Source organism: Thalia democratica, chromosome 3, assembly GCF_965202585.1.
Source record: "Thalia democratica chromosome 3, ktThaDemo2.hap1.1, whole genome shotgun sequence".
In the NCBI taxonomy this organism is placed as follows: domain Eukaryota; kingdom Metazoa; phylum Chordata; class Thaliacea; order Salpida; family Salpidae; genus Thalia; species Thalia democratica.
Window position 1 is genome coordinate 59614675 of NC_139167.1, and position 24286 is coordinate 59638960.

The window sequence follows — 24286 nt, forward strand, 5'->3', positions numbered from 1 at the left end:
ATCAATAGTTTGATCGATTTAATATACGGTCATTATCCTATTGATTCAATCTCGGAAAAAGTTTATTTCTTCTTATCGGAGTAAAAAGAAAGAAACAATTAAGATATTCAAAAGCTAATATAAAACTATGAAATATCAAAAAAAACATGTAGTTTAAAGTTTATTTATCCTGATGTGGAGAAAATTTTGTGTTTACAAACTAAACAACTCAGTAATGATACTAAAATATGAATCTAAAACGTAAACATTAATAAAACAAAAATAAATTTCTTCGATGTAAATAGTATCTCATACATAAGTTAATGATCTCTAAAGTAAGAGACAATGTTTTTGGGTTGTCCAATATATTAAAAGTGTTAATTAATATATGTCTCGACATTTTAATGTGACTCTAAAACTTACACAACAAGCATTTTTTGGCGTTAAAAGCTGATTAAAATCTTTTATCTTGTAAAGTAGATTTGTATCTTTAACACAATGTTGAAATTTTATATTTTTTGTTTTAGTTTAACATCAAGTGTGGTATTGGACAAATGTTTTTTAAGTTATTTAAATTTTTATTTTTGTGTAAGTAAAAATTTTTTTTAGTACAAACTGTAGCTTTTGAAAACAAATGGATTTTTTTACTTTTGTGGAAATTTGTGATTAATTAAAGGTTTATTGTAAAGACAAGTTTTTGGTATTTCCATTTTTTATTGCTTAAAATTCCAAACGATTTTAATAAAATATATTGGTATGTTTTACGTAATAAAAATAATCTAAAAACTGGTAGTACTTATAAACAAAAAAAAATTGTTAGTTTCGTTAAAATTTTTATACAAAAACTCATTTTAAATTACATTTCATTAGGCTTTTTTAGTTTTTTCTATCAAAACACGAATTTAAAAAAGCAACATTATTTTGTTTATCTAACTAAGTTTTTTTAACAAAAAATATTAAAAATCTAACTACTTCTGTAATTATGATATATAATTAGAGTATATTATTATATATACTATTGTAATCATATATCTGTTTAATGTCCTTATAAGAGTCAAAATGAAAGTAAAGAAAAATCTCGTTTAAAACATCGACAGAAAAACAAGTTTAGAGTAAATTCTACAATCTTATTTGTGAGTTTTAAATTTTCTCTAAACAATTTCTTCTTGTTTGACTTCAAACTTATTAAATATTTAAATTTTACCCTTGACTTTGAGGCGCCTTTAAAAACTTTAGTGAAATTTCTTAAACTTAAAACTCTAAATAAGGTTAAAAACTAAAAGTGTCATAAATAAAGGACTTAATCTAACAACTTTTACAAAATGATAAAACATAAATAAGATTTAACTAAGTTCTAATACATAAATATATTTTAAAATTTTTATAAATAACTCGAAATTATTTTAAGAAATAAATAATAACCTCGTCTTTGAACTTGTTTATTTTACAATTTTTAGACACAATAAAAATAAAACAAAAAATAAAATAAATGATTTAGCAGCATACAAATTTGCAGTTAGTATCGCAAAAGTTATGCTCAAAAACAATTACAAAATATAAATATATATAACAAGTTTACAATAAAAAAAAAAACAATCAGAAACAAAATAAAGTAAGTTTAAACAGGCAAAAACACGTTTTTGAATGAGGATTTTAGTGAAGTGTATCTGTTAAAACTAGTGCAAGTTTAATTTAAGCTTTGTGTAAAAAATTAATGATTCAGGGCTGTTAAAAGACATGAGTATGTTTTAAAAGTTTTTTTTTTTGATGTATTTTTCCTCAAATAACACCATTAGTATGAAATTTGCACCGTATCACACAAAACAAAAATTGTCCTTGAAAAATGTATTTACAGTAGATATAAATTTCATTGGCAAGTAAAATTTCGAATGTAAAACAATAAAAAAAAACAGATGTTTGATTATCATTTCAGTGCAAATGTCTATGTCTGCTAAAAATAAAACAATACCAAGAAATAGTCAAATAAATTTTTTTTATTAAAACAATTGCAAAATAAAATTATTGTGATATTTACAACAGGATGATTTGTTTTAAGTTACAAGATTTCAACGTACAGAATGTTTAGTTTTATCAAAAATGATTTTGGTTAAAATAATAAAACTGCTTTTTAGACACATATCAGTTATCTTAAGTTAAAATAGAATTTCAGATCAATAAAGTTTGTTTTAAAAGATAAAATTACAAAAACTTTTAAGCAGTTTAAAAAAATAAGAATGTTTATTTTCAAAGTAGTATGAATCATTTAGACATGTTTACACAAAAAATACTGCACGAAAACAAAAATTTTTTAAAATCTCTAAAAAACTCAATTTCAATCAACTACAAAAATTTACAGAGAGTAAAAAAAATTTTTTTTTTGAAAATATTGATTTTGTGTAAGTAATTTTAAACGGATGGATTAAAATATAAAAAATCGACTGCATAATATTTTTACCTCGGAATTTTTTACCTTCAGAAGTCAGCAATGATTAAAAATAAACCTAGAAAAAAACCGTTTTGTTTAAAAATAAAATTAAAAAATGTTAACTTAGTACTTAAACAATAAAAAAATAAAGAGTTAGAAAGAAAAGTACAATATATATTACTTGACTGTACTTATGCCATAAATTACAACAAATATATTCAAAAAAAGGTAAAAATCATAATCGAAACTATGATGTGCCAGATAAATAAGTTCATGATTTAAATTATGAATACAACTTGATAATAAACTATAATTATAATCTTTGTAACTCTAATTTAAAATAATTACAAACCAATATGAAATAAACCTAATAAAAATAGATAACCAAATTGTTACTTCAAGTTACAGAAATATCTTTGCTGTTTAGTTATTATTTCAAAACTACAAAACATATAAATATCTTTTTACAAAATCGTAATAAATTTTATACAAAACAAAAACTTATAAACATTTAAAACCTCCTAAAATTCAATTTAACCCTTTAAAAAATCGCAACTTGTCTCTTTTAATAGCAAAAGTCCCAATCTAAACTCTTCCTAACAATCAGGAGATCACTTCACAACTTTGTTGAAAAAGTTTCTCACCTGCAACTTCCGCTGGAACAAGTTGTCCCGGGAACCCCCTCTCAGGCAGCTGTCGCCGTGGCAACCGCTGACGTCACCGTGGCAACTGACGCGCGTCGTGGCGGGCAACGGAAACAGGTGGGCGAAGGTGCAGGGAACCGACTTGAGGTTCTGGAGCGTGTTGAGCAGCGATCTTGATTTTTGCAGAACCAGCGAGCCGTTCATGTGCATTGAGAGGTGGGTGAAGTGGAGGAGGATTTCGTCTGATTGCAGTTTGAATCTGCAAATATATAATTTTATTTTTTTAACAATTATGTACTGATAAGTGAGCGAAGTGGAGTAATATTTCATCAGATTGTAATTTGAATCTTGAATTAACTTTTAATATTTTTGTTATTTTTTTGTAAATTTTTTATATGTTGATCATTGTGTAAAGTGTAGCAAGATTCAATCTAATTGAAGTTTGAGTCTAGAATTAAATGTTATATTAGGCATATTACATTTTTAATATTAACAATGTGAGTTTCATTTATTAATAATTGAGTGTGATGTAATAATAATTCGTTGGATTGCAGTTAGAATCTAGAACTAAACATTATATTAGTTTTTTTTAGGTATACTATATTTGCTAAAAATCAATAATGTGCGTTTTATTTACTAATAATTGTAGTAATATTTCATCTGATTGTAATTTGAATCTGGAATAGAAAATAAATATTAAATGTTAATATTTTCTGATATGTTTTATTTAGTATTATTATTTATGTATATTTATGTGCATATTTTTAAGATTTATTTTTGTTTAATATTGATAAATAAATTTAGTGTAACAAAATTTGGTCTGATTGCAGTTTAATGTAGAATAAGATAATTGAAATTATTAGAACAGGTTTTTCTAGTTGTGTATTTGGTTTTGTTTATCATATTTTTTTACATACATATTGGTTAAATATTAAGTTATAGGATTGTTATGTGGAGTAATAACTTTCCTAAATTTAGTTTAATTCTTTTATAAATATCAAGTTTTCTAAAATTAATAAAATAAAGTTATTTGTCAGACACTTACTGCGAATCACATGCATAAACTATTGTTTTATTAAGATAGATATTGAAAAACTATCACAAAAATTTTTCAGTTGGCTAATAAGTAAACAAGAGCAATCATGTTTCCATCATAATTAACTACATAAAGTCTAGAAACACGACTTAATTAACTTCTGTCAATTTCAAAGTTTACAATTTGTTTGTTTAATATAATGAAAGATAAGTAAATGCATAAAAAAACTAAAACATGAATGATAGTTTTTTATAGTACTTACTAGTTTATCAAAAGTCATCGAAGTCTTAACAGCTACGTTTCATTATGCTTGATTAAATAATGTTTCAAATTTGAATTTCATTTAAAATCTACTGATTGCTACATATTTAATATGAAATTGTAAGTGAGTATAAAAACGTATCAATTTTATAAAAGTATTACAATAGCTTTATGTACGGTAACAGAAAATTAATATTACAGAAGTTTTAAGTTGTAAAGGTTATTTTTGTTTAGCATTTAAAAAAATACTTTTTTATCTATACAAACAAAAGATTTTTAAAATATTTATAGTTTTACTTATTTAAAAGACATGTAAAAGCTACACAAGAAAAATATACTAACCAAAAAAACATGGAGTTTTTTGTTTAAATAAAACTTTTCTCTTATTTGTTTTCCGAAAAAACGTTTATGGAAAGTTAACTTTGCTATATAAGACTAAAAGAGCAAGCAGAAAATTAAACCACATTTTGAATTATTAACTGACCTTTATACAATTTTCTTTTAAAATAAGATAAATTATCATAGTATCAAGTAAAACTTATGATGTGAGACAAAAACTTAGTTTTTGAATTTTTATTTTAAATTTAGTCTCTTAAAACAAAAAATAAATAAATATAAGTGTTTATTGACTAGTTAACAAATGACTAGATGTAAAAAAATGAGTAGTACAGTCTAAAAAGTATAAAAAAGTTAAAAAAACTATTAATACTGTATTTTTTTGTAAAAGGTAACTTTAGTACCACAAAAAAGATCTTTCGAGTAATGTTGGTCATTAAAAAATAAATTTAAACTACAAAACTTATTTCATTTAAAACTAATAAGTTTAGATAGATTAAACACATAAAGTTTATTTTATACCGGGTCTCGAGGTTATTTTCAAGCAAAACTTTACCACAGTTTGCTGTGAGGTACAAAAGTAGTACGGAGCCAAGCTCATTCTCAATAATCTACTTAGTATTACAGAGAATTTAATCAGGGGCTTACTTTGTGGTAAGTCATTGGAATTAATCTTCTTTAAGTATGAAGGAGAATTAAAAAACCTTACTTGTACTTGGTATTGAGTTAGCTTAAAAATTGTTGAGAATTTAGTCTTGTCTGAAAAAAAAGTTTTGAAAATATTACAGTAAATAAAAGACACTTTGATAAAAATTGTATTGTTTTGATTGATTATTCATTAAAGCTAAACTCAGAAAAAAAACATAATTGTTTTTTAAACTTCTTCGTTATTTGACCGTTAATGCGATAAACCTAAATTAATTTATAAAAGCTTTGAAAAAATACCTAACGGAAACTTGAAAAAGTTACATAAAAAAAGATATATGAATTTCATTTTAATTCTAAATAAAAAAAGAACTCAAAGCAATTAATTATTTTCAAATAATAAAACCATGTGATTTCAATTTTTAAATGAATAATTACTTAAAGAAGCCTATATATAAAAAAGATTAACACCAAAATATTTTTGGTTTGTTATGTAAACTGTACATCACATTTTAATTCAATATATTCATTACCACAAGTATATTACTTTCGAAATCCTAAAAATTGATAGAGTTTTTGGTTAAGGTAGTAATTTATCAAAGAATAGTTTTCATTTAGCTTAGTCTTTGCTAGAAACTTGCATGATGAAAAACTAACTAACTTGTTTACAATAAAAATACAAGAAGAAGTTTGTCTTATTTCAAGAATACATTTTTTGCTCATGTACATAACAAAGCATTTTTTAAATTCAAGAAAAATACTTAAACACAACTGCTATAAATTAAATTAAAACTTGATTTATACTCACCTATCACTGAAGGTATAATATTTTAAATTTTATAATTTTTGAAATAGCTTTTGGTAAAATTTTAGTAACTTTTATACACACCTAAAATTGTAAAAAGTAAATTAATAAATCTAATTCGACATTGATTGATCTTTGATAATTTTAAACTGTTAAACATAGGAAATATCTGGTTTATTATAAAGATGATTAAAAAAGTACATTAAAAAACACACCTGTAACCTAAGAAAATTTCACGTAAAAAAAGATTGAAACGCACACTTATAAAATAATATGAATAGATTATAATGCAAGTACTTTTATTTAAAAAGATTTTGTTTAAATTTATTATCAATTTTCATATAAACTTGTTTAAAAAATAAGTCTGAACTTGATTTTACAAAACTTAAATTAAAATATTTCCAATTAAAACTGTTAAATGCTTATGAAATTAAATTTTTTGCTAAACTTTAAAACTTATTTTTTAATAGCATGTATATTGAAAACTTATTTAAACCATTTGTAAAAACTATGTTAGTGTTTATTGTGTAGCTTAAAAACTAAATCAAAATTAAAAAAAAAAATGTTGTTTACATAACTGTTCCTTGATTTTACAAATTTCTGCCTAGCAAAACGAATAAATAATTAAAGCACTTCTAGTATCTGAAAACTTATAAAAAAAGTAGATTATAAATATTTATTTATGTGAAAATAACACTAGGCGTTTTTGTGTAAATCAGGAACAAAAACTTTATTGTTAGAATACTAGTTTGAGTATTTTAAAGCGAAATGTACAACTACCAAAATAAGTTCATTAATTTTTGCAAAATCTAAATTTAGCAGGAAATGAAATCTACTGTTCGAACTAATCGTAAAGACTTAAGAATAAAGGAGAATATGTATTTATAGACACGATAAATAGACGTTTTATAGTATTTAGTCCTATATACATATATGAAAATACATATATGCTTTTATGGTTTAAGCAGTTTAAGCTTAGTGACAGTTATAATTAAAACTCATAAAAAAAGTTGTTTATTTTTTAAAAGACACACAAACACCAAAATGAAAATTAAACAAAACCAATAAAAGAACTTAATAAAAATAAAAATATCTCAAAAATTCAAATTAATAACTATATGTAACCATTTTGATTGTTTACAAATTTGAAACTTATATAGTAAACAACTACTAATTTTAAAATTAATTACTTTAAACAAAATTTAAGGTAAACATTACTGCCATATACATTGAATTAGTTTTGTAAAATTATACAAAAACTTAGTGTACACTTGAAATACTATAATGTAAGTTTTAATTTTAAAATAATTATTTGATAAATACAAAGTGTCATGTATATATCTACAAACTCAAAAAATAAATATTAAAATTTCTAGTTTACATTTATCATTTAAGTAATATTAAAATAAACAACCTTAACCACAAAAATGTACTTGATAAAAAAACAAAAGTAGTATTATTTTATTTTACATTATAAAAAATGTTCACATTTGTGCTTAAAATATACATTTCACAACGAAACTTTCATTCACTAGATTTCTAAAGGGATTATAAAAATTTAACAATGAAGTTTGTTTAAGAACTATTTTTGAGTTTACCTTAACCCTTATCCCTTTAAAGTCGAAAATTTAGCTTGAAAAGCTTTATTATTGCTTTTTTTATTTTTTGATAAGTGTAAATGTGTTAAACTTTCAAAATAAAACTTAAAAACAAAAGTTTGTCTTTTAACGTACTGAAACACTGGTGAGGGTAATAAATGCAGGTTCATAAAACTTAAATGACTAATCAGAAGTATGAACAATTTAAAGCAGAAACTTTATCAACTTTTTACTTTAACTTAAATTATTGAGGAAATTAACAAGTAGTAAAGTGCTTCTACGAATAAAATAAAAGCATAATGTCAAAACTATCCGAGTGTATAGCCAGTTTGTTAACAACTAAATGTATAAATAATATAAAACTATTTTAGCTTGTCGGTACTGAAAATCAGACACGTTTTGTAATATACTAAAAACAGTATTAATAAAAGTTTACAATAAACGTATGTATAAGTTTACATATTTTACAAAGACCATAACAGTTGTAAGAATTAAGTTATCTACGACTTACAATATTTAAACCATTTCAGATAGCAATTAATTTATTTATACTTATCATATTTACTTTAAAACCTACTATCTAAATAATAATCATTGTCTTCATTAAACTTAGAAGTATATTTTGCTTTCTAATTTAAACTAAAAATTCAATGTTTAGCGCAATATCATTTAAAAAATTTACAATGTCAACAATATAAAAATTAATTTCTTATAAATTTAATAGTTTTTAAATATTTTAGTTTTAATAAAAAATAAATAATTTAAATACTTCTATCGAATCTTGTTGAAAAACTATAGTAGATTGAAAAAAATAAACAACAGCAAAATATCTTGGTTTAAAATGTATAGCTTTTTGAAGTCACATTACTTTCGGCCACAAAAATTTACTTTCAATACATCTTACATGAGATTAAAATTACTTTCACAAGATCTTATCTAATGTTTTATTTTGTGAAGTATTCTGAATTGTATATTACATAAATGTTTGTTTGAACTTTCAATACATTTTATGAGATTGCAGTACATATATTAATCTGAGGATAAAAGAATAAACTTTTTTCAATCTTTTCAACTCATAAGGCTTCTTCTTTTAATAAAAAAAATCAGTGTAATTAATCATACAACTTGTTAGTTGTATATAATTTCAATTATTTCTTGATATTATAAATATACGTTCAAAACTATAACAATTATAGGAATGTTGACAACTATTTGAAAGTTGTTACTTCTTTTATTTAAGTTCAAACTTTGGTTTAGTTTCATAATTTTGTTTATTTTATTACACATTACAAAGAGTACAATTATTCTTTTAAAATATTCGTTCTTTCATTTTAATAATTTTTAACGCCTATGCACCACCAAAGTGTCTACTTTGTTTTGTTGATAATAAAAATGGGATTTTATAAAACTGATTACTAATAATGCTTATAGACTATTAGTTTATTTTGTGTACTTTTGAAATATTTCTTATTTGATAAGTGTAAGTGATAAAATGGTCTATTTTAATATTTGTTGAAGTATTTTCTCATAATAATCGTTGTGTTTTATTACGATTATCCATTGGCACCCAGTATTCCTCTCGGTGTGCCTCTGTATTTAATAACAAAAAAAAAACATACTTGCTAATTTTTCATAAATTTATGTACTGAAGCATGTAGTTTGCCATATACCAAATTAAAACCGAACGCGAACTAAAACGATGAAACAGCTGTGAAGGGTATAAGCTAGTCTTAATTATATGTAAATTTATATAATTCTTTCGAAGTGTAAAAAGACAGTACGATTGTTTCATGAAGCTACGATCCTCAGCTGTTAGAATCAGAAATCAAAGCAGGCTCATTGAAACATATGTATTGTATATATAGCTAAACAATAAACACTTATACAATACAAGTTCATCTAACCTCGTGACGTCAGACCCGTACAAGCCAATCACAGCCACGCAAATCAATAAGTGGAAATTCTCCACAACCCAGCACGCTTCCCACATCTGCAGAGCTTCGTTTTCGGGAAACTCCCTTTTAAAGCACAACAACACCCATCTGTTGTGAAAAAAGATAGAGTTTAAATACTATATTCCTTGTAACCTTTGTATTTAACATAATATTTTTTAGTAACAACAAACTTTAATCATAAACTACATGTGAATAATGCTGTTCATTTTTCTTTTATTTATAATTTTTGTTTTAAATATTTTCAATATTGTTTTCTCATCGTTTTGTAAGTCAAGTACGCTAACTTTGCTCAAGTTGCACAAAGTTTTAGACAAATGACAGTATGGTAAACAAAACACTCTTTATCAAACACATAAGAATTTTTCATAAGTTTGCTAAATATCATTCTCTTTAACTATTTTAATTCAGCACTAACAACGACAACTTTGCGTTGTACAAACTTTTATACAAATTATCACAGCGCAAAAAACAGATTATTTTTTTTATCATAAAATTTTTAAAAAATTCAAAAAGAAATGTATTTAATGTTAATGATTGCAGCCATTAAGACGCTTAATACCAAACCAAATTAGTAACTATTTTTTTTAGTTATTTAAATACTCAACACGTATCCCTTATACCATACCCACCTGTGCGCAAACAGGAGCTCCATGGCGCCATCGTTGTGCAAAGTGGTCAAATGTTTGTGGAATGAGGGCAGGAAAAACCTCAACAGTTCTCGCAGGTACTGGAGCTGTTAGAAAAAATATAGATGTATTTCATTGTTGTCTATGAAACAGTAATTGAGATTTTTTTTGGGTTTTAGATCAAATAAAACAAACTAAGTTTAATACTAAATTAATTTAAACATTATATAAGTTGGGTAATATAGACTTTCAAATACTTTAAATAACTATTATTATGTTGCTAGATAAGTTTAATCTCTAAAGCTAGATGTAACTAAAGAATCATCAAGTATTTTTAAGAATATTTTAAAATGTTACTTCTAAGTATTAGTTGGCACTAGGACTTGTGTATTAGAAAAATAAGATTTTATAATTCACTAATTTCTAAATTAAACAGTTTTTTAAAATCAGACAGATTTCAAAACATAACTTAAATTGATACCATTAAACAATTTTTCAAAACTGTTAACTTTGTTGTTTATTTCTACATCTAAGTTTTTTTTAATTTTATTAGGAAATATTTGTCAAAAAAAAAGCTCAAGCCTAATCTCAAAATAAAACACTAACTAAAAGAAAAAAACATTCATAAAATAACCTAACATATTTACAGAACAAGCAATTAAACTTAGGTAGCTAAAAAATAAATTAAGATAATCGTTTGTTTATAATCAACTGCATTGGAGAAAATAATTTACTGCTTTGAATTTTTCTCAATAAATAAAGTAAACAATTTGGCAAACAAAAACAAATAACACAAAAACAAAGGCAAACATAAACTATTTTCTTACAAAAATAAGTTGGATTAATTCATTTTCAACTAATCATTAACAAATATTTACTTTTTTACTTAATTGTTTAAATTAAACTAAAAAAATAAACAAACCAAATTATTAGATCAACAAAATATTTTTTTTTGTAATAAATAAAATTAAGAACATATGTCAAATAATAAAACTAACTTTATTATCAGAAAAACTACTTATTTTTATGAAAGAAAACTTTAGACAATATAAATATTCAAATTAAGATTGAAAAATAATTACGAACAAATGATAAAACTAAAGTATAAAATAAAAAATACAAACAAAAACAAACTTCAATTCCAATCTGTTAGAGAAAAAGTAAAATAAGAAAAAACAAACGAAGTTTTCAATTATTATATACAATAGTTATAAGATTTTCATGTAAAATAGTCGATTGCTTTTAATTGTACTTAAATTTATTATTGGCACAAATAGATTAGATTAAAAGTTTATTAAATTTCTAGCCAGAAAAAAACAAGTTTTAAAACTGAACTTTCTATTAAAACTTATTTATTTGGTATAGAAAATACCACTACTAAGTTTGAAGAAGTTTTAGAGTAATGTTTGTAAGTATTTAAATTTTTGAAATAAGTACAACATTTGCAATAACATTTATTTTAATTAATTCAATAACATACCTGTTGTTCCATATCTCTGTCACTTGGTGATGATATGAACAAAGTTTGCTGCATCAAACCGACAAAACACCAGAAAATATCAACTTCGTCACTAATTTCTATTAATAATGGTGCTAGCAAATCACTCATTCCCTGTAAGAAATTGATGTAAATTAATAAAAAACACCAGAAAATATCTTTATAGAACGGTGCTAACAAGTCTAACATAAAATAAGTTTTAATAAAAACATTTATACTAAAAAAAAACATCAGAGATATATATTTCATCTGATATTTTTATTAATAATGATGCTTATAAGTCTGACATGTTTACAAAAAAAGAATTATAAATTAAAATAAAACTGTCAATACGAGCTTATTTTTATAAGTAGGAAGAATAATACGTCTGCATGATCTGTCAAATAACAGCATTTAAAAATATTAAACACTTTTTTTAGTGAGATTAGGTATATTTGTAATATACTTTGTTTTGATAAATAAAAAAATAGCGCTATTAAAATACATGTTTATTTTTAATTACATTTATACTCAAGCACATTCTTCATGTATATTTATATTAATAAAACACAGTAATTCGATTAATATGTTTATTTTCAAATGGCTACTAACATAAAACAAAGTGTGGAATCACGTATTAAGAGATACAGTTGATAAAAACATACAGGGTTGCCACTGAACTTTGAGATATTTTTTTCAGGTTTTTAAAAGTAAACGTTTTTGGGTAGATTTTTAGTTTAAATTAAGTTGAAGACTAAAAACTGTGTTAAGTAGTATAACAACATTGAAAAGATACTGTGAAGCTACTTTAAACGTGTTTTTAATATTTTTTTCAATGTTGGCAATTTTGTTTATCTATATGATTGATTTTTCGTGTCAAATCAAAATGTTACTACTTAACATATAAAAGTTGCATAAAATTCCAGATTTTTCCAGGTTTCGTGGCAACTCTGAACATATAGCACTAGTGTTTTAAGTAATTAATGTTTTCATAAAGTAAATGATAATTAAAATTATTGTAGTCTTGTTACCAGTCACTTTTGTGTTTTTACTACTAGAATCGAATGAATATTAAAATAAACTGTTAATAACCTAGTCGTGCCAAAAAATTGTTATCTTAATTCATATTCTAAGTTTTATTGCAAAAAAAGTTAGGAATTCATACATGTTTTAAATGTTGCGATAGATGAACTTTTTCTTTAGCTTCTTTTAGTTAAAATATTTAAACTTTACAAAACGTTTTATCCTTATCAAAGTATTAATGTCACGTTGAAAATGTTAAAAAGTTAACGTTCATGTTTATAATTTAATTAAAAAAACTTTTGAACTCAAATAAAATTTCAAAAATTTTACTGTTAATAGTAAACGTATATTGAAATGGTTAAATAAACTTATTAAACATGTTAATATAAATACAAAGTAAAATATAATTCAAGTTTATAAATATTTAAAAAATTACTGTGTTTAATTCAAATTATCATTACAAATATCACGAATTCAATGTAAATTTTTTTGTTCGTGCATTTACAATGCTACTTTACAAAATGAATGCAGATATTCTGTATGTTCATGAAATATTAAACAACTTTGCATGTATTCTCAGTTTTAATTTATTTTCCAACGATTATCCTTGTTCGGAAAACTACACAAAGTACAAAGGTTGTAAAAATATGATTAGTTCTAAGCTTTTATCTTATTAAAAAGATTTACTTCTGTTTTAATACTTAACTTTAAAAAGGTCATAGTACTACTTTTTTAAGGTTCTAAGACGGTTCAAGAAGGCAAAAAAAAAAAAGAATAAATAGGAAGATTTGTTTTAGACAGTTTAGTGATAATTTTAATAAATATTGTTTTAACATGTGCAAAACGTTACCCACTTGAAATTTTTATTACGTTTTTTTGCAACTATAAACTATACTTAAGTTAAATAGAATAACTAACTGTACCATAATAATGAAACAATTGTTTAAACTTTATCAAACACTTTGATAAAAAAGTCATAAAAACTCAATGATGCAGTTGCACATATACATGAAGATATTTTTGAAGTAAAAATCATATTTTTTATATAAAACTTAACTTTGTATAAAAAAAAAAAACTTACCTGTGCACAGGAAGTTTTGGTATATACTGGTAACTCAATAGTATATGAACAATTTTAACTATTATATTATTTCAATTGTTTTTAGTCAACCAAAATAAAAAACTTTAAATACATACCTGTGTATAAGGAGTCTATGTGTATACGAAATAGTTTAATAGTAAATAAACTGTATTTATTTTTTTTTCCAATCATGTAAGTTATTAAAAAATCAATCAAACTGAAAAACTATTTACAAACTTGTCTGAAATGCGTTTCGGTATACACGGAATAGTTAAAGAAAATTCATAAGAATAAAAAATTCAAAACTTTTTTATTCAATCGTATTTTAATGCTATATAAAATACCTGTGTATAGGGAGTCTTGGTGTACACGGAGTAATTCAACAGTATCCTCTGCAAAACATCCAGATTGGGGTTCCCCTCTCCCATGAAGAACGGTTTGCTTCTATCCGTTCTCAGTACATCCTTCTCTATGGAGCATATCACATTGCGCCAGAAACTGTTGTCATCCTTACCGTTTGTACTGCTGGAGTAAGAAAGTAAATTTTGTTTAGTACCTCGATATTGTGTATTTTTTGTACTGAAGAACTCTTTAATCAAATAATATAAAACTATTGATTTTATTATTTATAAAATATCACATTGCGCCAGAAACTATAGTCATCTTTACGGTTTTTACTGTTTGGCTAGTTAATTAATTTAAATAACTTATTTTTTCTAGTTAAGTTAAATACGTTTCTTTAACTAGTTTATGTTTTTTTTTTGACATTTTAGTTCAAATTTTACTTAAAATATACATAATTAGGTTTAGTGAAATTAAAAAGTTTACGAAGATTACAAAAAAAAGTATTTTAATGTATCACATAAATTGTTTAAATTATGCAAAATAAAAAAGGACTGTATGATATAAGTTTGGATACAGTTTTCAAACTAAACCACATTTTTCATTCAAAAATAACTCCCAAACATGAATTGTACAACCAAATTTTAACAAATTAAAGTTTAATTGAATGATGAATCATAAATTATTGCAATTTAATGTCTAGATTTTTTACATAACAAAAAAAAATCATACGTCTAAGCACATTTACGAAAGGAAAAAAGAAGACAGAAAAAAACATTAAGTAATTGATTTTCTGAGCATATAACTTTGCACTACTAAGATTTATTTTTATCTTTGTGAAATAGTTGTTAGACGTAAGTTGTGAACCAGCCAACACTTACTAACGTGTAAAAATCAATACAAAATTTTTCTAATTTTAAAACCACTGTAACCTGAATTGTGCGACTATTATGTAAACCAGGGGTTCCCAACCAGGGGTGCTCGCACCCCTTGGGGGTGCGAGGCAGCATTCCAGGGGGTGCGAGATGGCTTTTCATTTTTGTATGATAAAGAAGGAGATTTTCACTCTCTGATAAAGTTTATAAAGTTAAAAAGTACAATTTGTTATAAAAAGAAGTTGGCGCTAATTTTCTAAACAGATAAATTTTATTAATACGTCATAGAGCAAGAGCGCTTTTCTAGAAGTAAATTCATTTTACTATTTTTATTAATAGCTGTTAGTTTATAATTAAAATTTCAGTAAAGCTTTCTTAGAGTTTTACACCTTTAATTTTAATCATTTATTCTTTAAATATTTTATTTTCTTAACTGGCCATTAATTGTTTAAAACAGTTTATGAGCTAGCATCTATTTTAATTGAAATATTTAGATAAAAATTAGTATCTTCAGCAAGTTTTTTATTAGCTGTTAAGAACAGGTTCTGTTAAGTCTATTACATTTATAATGTAATCTTTTTTTAAGCTTAGTTGTGCAGAAAGTGGTGTTTAAAGATTTAACATCAGTATATTGTAAAATTCTCAGCAATTACTGTGTGTTATACCATTTAATAAAACTTGTTTTTAGCTTTAGTGAAACCAATTTTTATAAATCAGCAAAAGTTTTCAATACATCAACTTTATTTTATTCATTCTTTTTTGAACTTATACCGTTTCCTTTTTCAATCTACTTTTTTCTATTTGTGTTGTAAGCATACAAACTTTTTTTGTATTTGCTTTTATACATATCTTTTGACAACTTAAGACTAAACATCTTTTAATTTTTTAAAATCTTAAGTCAAACCTTTATTATTTTTAAAACCTCCTAGCTGCTAATAGTTTTGAAAATAAAAGATCACATAAGCTTAACTTAGAACAGCTGGTTTTTATTTATTAAGTACATATATTCATAACAAAATGTATAAAAATTTTAGTTTTAAGTTTAAGCTTAATATTTACTACTTTTCTAGTGCTTTTTCCTCACTTCTAATACTTTTTCAAATCTTAAAAAACTAAATGACGAAGTCATAGGCTGAAGCATTGTTTTTGTATAAACTTAATGAAAAAAAAAATTCTTAGTAATTAACTTTTTTATTTTTCTTAGAATACAGTTTATTTAATTAGTACTCAATCATGTCAAAGATAAGGAAATGGAATGATAGTTAATAAATAAACAATTACAGCATATAGTGTTAGGGGTGCGAGATCAAATTAACAGACTTTAGGGGTGCGGGGCATCAAAAAGGTTGGGAACCACTGATGTAAACTCAAACTGTAGTATTTTAGTTTTTTAAATTAAATATAAAAAAAATACTTGTATAAATAAATATTTAGTAGTTATTTTTCTTAAGTTTTAGGCAAGAATGGAAACAATTTTAAACTTTTTAAATATGTACAAACTTATTTCTACAATATAAAGCAACAACACTTGTAATTAAATAAAATATTACCAAAATAACAACCTTGTGTATATACAAAAAAAAAAAAGACCTCGAAGATATAAAAAAAAAATTACAGTATATCACAAACCCATTACTTTAATCAACTATCTGGCAAATGTTTTAATTGTTGATAATTAATAATTACTAAACAAGTTAAATAATAAACATAAAATTATATATTAAAGAAATATATTAAACAAATAGTATAGGAAAAAAAAAAAAAATTGTTACTTTTTTCAGTCACCTGGCATATATTAATAAATTACAGTTAAATACATTAAAATAAAAAATAAAACCACACAATTTAAGACTCAAAAAACACACTTTATCACAAACCCGTTATTATTCTCCACCATCTGTTGAATGTTCTACCGCTTAACACTAACAATTACAGAACAACAAACATCTTTTAAAACATTAAAATATTTTAAACAAACCCGTTACTATTTTCAGCCACCTGGCAAATATTAATAAATTACAGATAAAAATTAAACCACACAACTTAAAACTCTAAAAAACACACTTTATAACAAACCCGTTACTATTCTCCACCATCTGTTGAATGTTCTCTCTTTTCGCGTTGATCATCTCGTACTTGTCGCTCTTGTTCCGCCGCATCTCCGCTTTCTCCAGCACCGTCATGTCGTACCTGTAGTGCTTCAATAAGTACGGCCACACCTCCCTCCGTATCGACGGCTCCACCCCGCAGAAGAACACGCATCTGTGTTGAGAAGATATAATTAGTGTAAGCAATTCATAGTAAGCAGTACCTTTCCATACATATTTATTTATCATAAGGCAACTAAACTTGTTTATTAAAAAGCTAGGGCACTAGACCCGTTTTCCTTTAAATGTAATTAGAAATTAGATTACAAATTCTAGAGCCTGTAAATAAAAAAACTACTTTAACTACGCAGAAGAACACGCATCTGGAGAAGATAATATGTGTAAGTAGTACATAGTAAGCAGTATTTTTCTATATAAGTGTGTACATATTTGTTTTTTTGAAATTGTATTACAAACTCTAAAGCCTTTAAATAAAGAAAAAAAACGATGGACGGTTCAACTTCGCAGAAGAGTACGCGTCTGTGCGGAACAGATCAGTTAAACATGCAAGTTTTTATATGAAAACCTTTTTGTATATCCTTCTATCCTGTTTATTTTATTTTTAAAGAGAAGAAGAACAAGCACCTGTTTTACAACTAAAATTGTCGAAAACCTGTGTTAATTAAAAAAAACAGAATAACACATCTGTGCTTACAGATATTTTTTATTTATCAATAGTTAAATAATTGTCATGGGTACTTCATGTTGAAAATTGAAAGTCCTCAAAGTCTAACTAAAATTTAGAGAAAAGACTAACTTTCTTTCCATATATGACTTGAAAGTTTAAAAAAAAATTATATACTGAAAGAGTAAAAGATGTTTGTATCATAGCAATTAAGTCTACAAAACTTAGAAATTTTTTTAGACACTTTATTAAATTTTTTATACATATATTTGTTTTTGTTACAAATAAAACATGCTTTCAAAAAAACTTTTCCAACGATCAAAAAGAAAGAGCTTGAATAGATGTAAAGGTCAAAATGCGTTGCATACTAAAACTATTTTTAGTATATATTAAACTGCTTTGAGCAACTATTGAAAAATAGTTGTTAAAAACATCTTGAAATAAACTTATACAACTTACTATGATTAAAATATAAAAAATTAAATATATTTTTGAAAAAGTATCAAAATAAGCTTAAAAACATTCTTAAAATATGCTTTTTTGTTTTTTATTTTATCTATGTCCAAAGAACTTAATTAAATTTTTTAAGGTACTATTCTACAGTTATCACAACTAATAATTTTCAAAAAACATGTTTAAACAAAATATAACTTATTGAGCGAAAACAAAACTAATAAATTGCAAAAAGATAGAAAAGTTCAAGCAAACTTTTACACATGGTTGCAGTTCTAATTTTAAAAAGCCTTAAATTTACTTAAGTTTAAAACTTTTAATTTCTTAAGTTTTTTATAATAGCTTAACTTTGAAACTTTTTTTAAATGTCCCAATAATCTTTTGCGTGTTATTAGAGTTCTGAATCTTTCTAAAACTCATCAAATAACATTAAAATGTTATTTATTTTAAAATAACTTAAACTAGTCAACCAACAATAAAATATACATTTTACAAACAGTAATAATTCAAACTTTGATTTGAGTTCTGCACCAAACTTATCAAATAACAATAATATATCTAATTTTATAAATTATAATAATTCAAACTTTTGCACGTGGTTTGAGTTCTGAACCCGGCCAAATTCATCCACGGCGAGCTGCCACGCTTCCATGGTAACCCTCCGGTACAAACCCTCCTCCGGGTGCAACTGGTTGCTTGGCAACCCGTTAAGTGACGTCACATAGGTTTCCACCCCCTTGCAAGTCAGTTTCCAGTCGTGTAACACTTTTATCAGCAGGTCAAGGCCTGGTAATGTTAATTTTTTTTTGTGCTGTTTGACAACTTGGTAGTTTATATAAAGATTACATTTATTTGTTATTTTGCAAGTATTTAAATTTAAGGCCATAGGGGGGAGGGTAAGCCATGTTTTTTACAAGTTGATCTTATTTTCTAGAGTTTTTTCTAAGGTTCAAGATTCGTTTTATCGTCTTAACAAATTCGAATTATTTTTTGAGATATGACCAGTCAAAGTCCGGCAGCATAACAGGTTTCTTATGGGAAGGGAAAACTAAAACAGCAAAAAAAAACTATTTTATTTAAAATATATCTTCTCCTACATTTTTCAAGCAAACTTCTTCAAACTTTCACAGTCTAATCTTTATACAATAACAAAAAAACGTTACTTTGAAACTTAAAAAAGTTTAGGTAAAAATATATATTTTTTGAAATTAAAAATTTTTTTTTAATAGTTTTTGTTATAAAACTTTGATTTTTTAAAGCTATTAGAATACAAAAATAACCCTTTTTTTCTTTTAATGTAAGGAACATTTCCTGAAAACTTGAAGAAGATTGCTTGAAAATTTAAGGAGATAGATTTTTAGGGATTTTTAAAATTTCCAAGAAAATTGACCCCAAATAGTTTGCAGTCCATACGTTTGTATTGGAACAAAACTTTTTACAAAAAACTAAATACCTCAAAAGTTAAATTCTATAAAAACTGGCTTGTAGCTTGTACTTTAAGCTTTCATATAAAAGCCAAAGTTTGTAAAAAAAGTGTTGGACCCCCCCTAATGGCCTTAATTGTGTACTTAAGTAAAGCTTCCAATCATTCAATACTTTTGTGGGCAGGTCGAACCCTAGTGAATTTGCTGTTGTTTTTTAATATACATAATTACTTTATAATGTAATGATTAGTTTTATTACTAATTAATTGTTTATTAATTAGACTAAAGTAAAGATTGTGTTTACAAACAGAGTGATCAAGTTCATATATGGAGTGCACCTTGTGTATCATATATTACTCGTAAAATTTTATCTCAGCTAACAGAGACATTTTACTTCTTGAAAAACTAACTGTTGAGATAAAAGGGATCAAAGTCAGTGAGTTAAACTATTTCCTTAAAAAATCAAAAAATACTTTTTTTTACAATAGCACCAAAGTTAGTTTTGTACAAATGTTATGATTTCCCTTATGGCCATAGATAAATAAAATTTGTTTAAATAAAGTTTTAGATCAACCAGAAGCTAATGTTTTAAACTGGATATTGGACTGACTGTAGTTAATTGTTATTTACTCTTAAGAAAATGTGACTAAGCTTTGATTAAACTTTATATTTAATTTTTTAACACTTGACTTTTAATCTATATATCAAGAGTTTTGGTTTTCACATAATTACTACAAATAAAAAGGTGTATAAAAAATGTTAGTAAGAAACCTCTAACATTTAAATCAGGGTTTACCAAAGTAGGTCATGACAAGAGTTTAGGGGGCTATGAGCAGTAAAGGGGCCTTAAGGCCATAATTTGAAGCTTGTACTAGATGTTCTGGATGAAAAGTAAAAATAAAATCTTACGCGTTTTTAAAAGTAGTTTTTAAGAAATCTGTTGGAATGGTCCATAGGTTTTTCTTTGGAGGGGGCCTTTTGAAAAAAATTGGGAAACCCTAATTTAAATGGACCAAAAACGTTGTTCACAATTTTTGCATTAAGCAAAGCTTTAAAAGAAGTATTGGTTAATAAGTTTCACTAAAAATAATTTGATAGTTTATTTTATCATAATTTAAGATTTACTTTAGAAATTCTGTTTAAAAATTAGTAATTTTGAAATAGGATGATGGTTTAAATATTTCAACAATATGCAAGCATTTATAACTTAATTACTCAACAAAAACGTCAATAAACTTCACTGTGAAAACGATCAACAAAATGAAAACGTTTTCAAAATAATTTGCAAAAATTGTATGTTTAAGATAAATATAAAATTTATAAAAATAAATAGTCTACTCGATAAAAATTTAATGCTTTGTACATGGAATCTCAATTATCTATAATAAATAAAAGTAACAACCTCCACTGTGAAAATGTAGTATTTTGTAGACGGAATCATGACTGCAAATGACAAGTTCACCGTTTGTGCATTTTTCATTTCGGAAATAAGCAGACACGCTTCTCATGTCTCCCAAGTCTATCTGTTTGTGAGAAAATAAATTTGTTTATAATTTTTAAAAATTTAATATCATTTTACTTTAAGGCATTGCTTAAGTTGGGGATTTTTTATTTTAAATGAACTTACAAGTAATGTACCATAAACATCGTTTAACTTCTTACTAGAAAAACACTTTATATGTTAGTAAGTGTATGTAAAGCACTTTTATTGAACTCAATTTAAATTACTCATTTTGGTAAAATTAAATATATGAGAACTCTTAAATAGAGCAATTAATTTTTTTTTGATATAAAAAATGGATCTGTTATACCAAAGTTGAGCTTAAGTAAGATTCAAGATGCACATAATTCAAAATAAAGCGTATTCTTTGGGATTTAATTATGTTTTAGTCTACCTTTGTTTAAAAAATTGTTACAAAAATTTGATTCATGAGTTTTTTATTAGTTTAAACAAAATTATTTAAAAAAAAGAAGATTAAATCAGGATGCTGAAAAAAATGTTTTTATTAAAAGTAAATAAACTGGTTATGAGAACTTTTTTCAATTAGTAAAAACTAGCTTTATATGTAACCTTTTAAATAAAAAAAATGCTTAGAGCAATTTTAAATCACTATTTTTAAAATTATTGAAAACAATTACAGTAAATTGTTTAATTTGAAATTCAATTGAAGCTTAAACATTGATTTCATCAATAATTTTTGGTAAGATAGAATGCTTGAGGCCAAACATTAGTGCATTTGTTTTGCTTATTGTTAACTCATGATTACTGTTGTTTATCAAAAATTTGGGGTTTTGCTTTTACGTTGATTGTTCCACAATGATGCTAATTCCTTCTTATGTCTTAGTTTTTTGTTCAATATTTTTTCTTTAATAATTTTTCCTCAATTGAACTTATAAGTAGATGAGCATTTTTAGCTCTAAAGTATGCATTCTATTTTACCAAAAACCACTGATGAAATCAATGTTAAAGCTTGAATTGAATTCCAAACTAAACAAATTAAGTAAAGTTAGCCTCTTAGTAATTTAATGCAACTAACAGTAGTTCAATTAACATGACTAATACAATTAAGGGCATAGGGGGGGAGGTCCAGATTTTTTTTTACTAAAAATAACATTGGATTTTATATGAAAGCTTCAAGTACAAACTACAAGCCAGTTTTCATAGAATTAAAAAATCTTATATAACTTTTGAGATATTGTAATTATGATAAAAAGTTTCCGATACAAACATATGGACCGCAAACTTTTTGGGGTCAATTTTCTCTGAAATTTGATTAAACACTAAAAATCTATCGTCTCCTTCATTTTTGAGCCAGAGACCTCAAACTTTTAAGAAACGTTCGATTTATAGTTTAAAAGACTTTGAATGATGGAATTAAAAAAAAAATTAGACTAAAAAAAAAAGAAATCGGTGTTTTTTTAAATTAAAACTTCATTTTTTAAACTAAAAAAATTCCTGCATTCAGTCTACTGAAAATTTAATAATACACTCTCTGTAAAAATTTGAAGAAGATTGCTTAAAAAATGAAGGAGGAGATAGATTTTTAATGAAATGGTATTTTTTGGGTTTTTAGTTTGTGCCTCCATTATGAACCTATAATGGTCACCAACTATGATTGCTAATATCTCAAAAATTACTTTGAACTTTTTCAAGTGGTCAACAACGTCTGATAGCTCAGATAAAACTCTATAAAATAAGATCAACTTGTAAAAATCAAGGTGGACCCCTATGCCCTTAAATGTTTGTCATTGAATCTAGGTCCTATATGTAATATAAGTTATTAATTTTAATTCAAGTATTAGTTTAAAAAAATTTGAAAGAGAAAATATCCTGTGTTTGAAAATTAAAACTAAGCTAGTCTATACCATATAAAAAAAACTTGACAGTTAAGTTAGCCTAAAACATACATTTTATTGGTGTACAATGAAACTAGCATCCTTAACAACAAACAAACCTGAAATGCAGTATTCGCATGGTTCTTAGGCGGCCTGTATACCCTCCCATTGAAAGCCACAATGTTGTTACCATGGCAACTCTCATCACCATCCCCTTCAATTGTTGTGTCACTGTCTTCACACGAGTTCACCTCACCAAGAGGCAGGCTGAAGGTGGATGGGGAAATTTTTCCTTTCTCATCAAAGCTTGGGGACTTTTCTGTGGCCAAACTGGACTTTCTGGTTTTTTCTGCCGGGTTCCAGCTCAGCAACAAAGTGGTGTTCTGGTTCAGGGGGTTTTCCTGGGGAGTGGGGATTTTTGCTGATAATGACAGGAAGCCGGTGTGGTGGGAGGGTGGGGAGGTCATCAAAAGGTGGGGGTGGACACACACGTTGGGGGCACAAAAGAGAATTTCCCCGTGGAGGGGCGGCTGCGGAGAGTGTTGCTGGCTGGGGGAAATTTTTAGCAGGCCAAAGAGCTTCTGCTGAAGTTCCAACATTGGCATGATGTTGATTTTTTTTTGTTATATATTTAAATATGTACTTTTAATGTATTTAAATGTTTTGCTACAAATCTGAAAGTTCAAAATATTTTATAATATATACAAAAAAATATTTGATTGAGTAGTCACTTTATTTTTAAACTAACTGATACTAATCTAAAAACATACTTATTTACAAAGCCATTATGTTTATTTTCAACTGACACTGAAAAGTTTAATATACTTTCAGTTTATATTAAAAAATAAACTGTTGATTGTTTATAATGTATAAACTTGTCAAACTCATACTTTCAATATAAAAAACTTTCACTGATACTTAATTTTTTGACTTCTTTTTTATTATCTGGTTTTAAAGTATATTAAACTATTTTTTTGCTAAAGAGTTAATTACTATTTTGGATAAAAAGCAATTTAAAGTTTTGTTTAAATTAAATTCACTACTTTTAATTAAAATTGGTTAATGTTTACTTTGTTTATTTATAACAAACTTAGATGATATACTATTCTTAATAAAAATCATAATTATTTTTTTTTGATAAATACTGATCAAAAACATGAAAAAAATATTTTAAAATATTGGCACAGAATAGT

At 25.2% G+C, this 24286-nt stretch overlaps 1 protein-coding gene across 3 annotated transcripts; it reads right to left on the reverse strand.

Moving 5' to 3' along the window:
* Nucleotides 1-2184: 2184 nt before the first annotated feature.
* LOC145831244 (TBC1 domain family member 16-like) lies at nucleotides 2185-23763 on the reverse strand. 3 transcript variants are annotated; one of them, XM_082938402.1, is made up of 10 exons: nucleotides 23213-23763; nucleotides 21160-21280; nucleotides 18921-19119; nucleotides 17185-17370; nucleotides 14236-14416; nucleotides 11791-11922; nucleotides 10314-10417; nucleotides 9634-9771; nucleotides 3049-3307; nucleotides 2185-2480 (listed from the first exon to the last, which is right to left on the reverse strand). In XM_082938402.1, exons 1-10 carry the CDS (start codon nucleotides 23696-23698, stop codon nucleotides 2469-2471), a joined length of 1818 nt encoding a protein of 605 aa, XP_082794528.1. In that variant the 5' UTR covers nucleotides 23699-23763; the 3' UTR covers nucleotides 2185-2468. The 3 variants fall into 3 exon arrangements, with proteins under 3 accessions (XP_082794528.1, XP_082794527.1, XP_082794526.1); XM_082938401.1 differs by lacking the exon at nucleotides 2185-2480 and having other exon boundaries at nucleotides 2511-3307; nucleotides 14236-14413; XM_082938400.1 differs by lacking the exon at nucleotides 2185-2480 and having other exon boundaries at nucleotides 2513-3307.
* Nucleotides 23764-24286: the final 523 nt, after the last annotated feature.

Excerpts from the sequence above, each read along its gene's own strand:
- LOC145831244 (XM_082938400.1), bottom strand. The coding sequence starts at position 23,698 with ATGCCAATGTTGGAACTTCAGCAGAAGCTCTTTGGCCTGCTAAAAATT. Across the intron at positions 17,371-18,920 it reads AACTCAAACCACGTGCAAAA|ATGCGTGTTCTTCTGCGGGG; the intron begins GTTTGAATTATT and ends TTCTCAACACAG. Across the intron at positions 14,417-17,184 it reads ATGGTGGAGAATAGTAACGG|CAGTACAAACGGTAAGGATG; the intron begins GTTTGTTATAAA and ends TTCTTACTCCAG.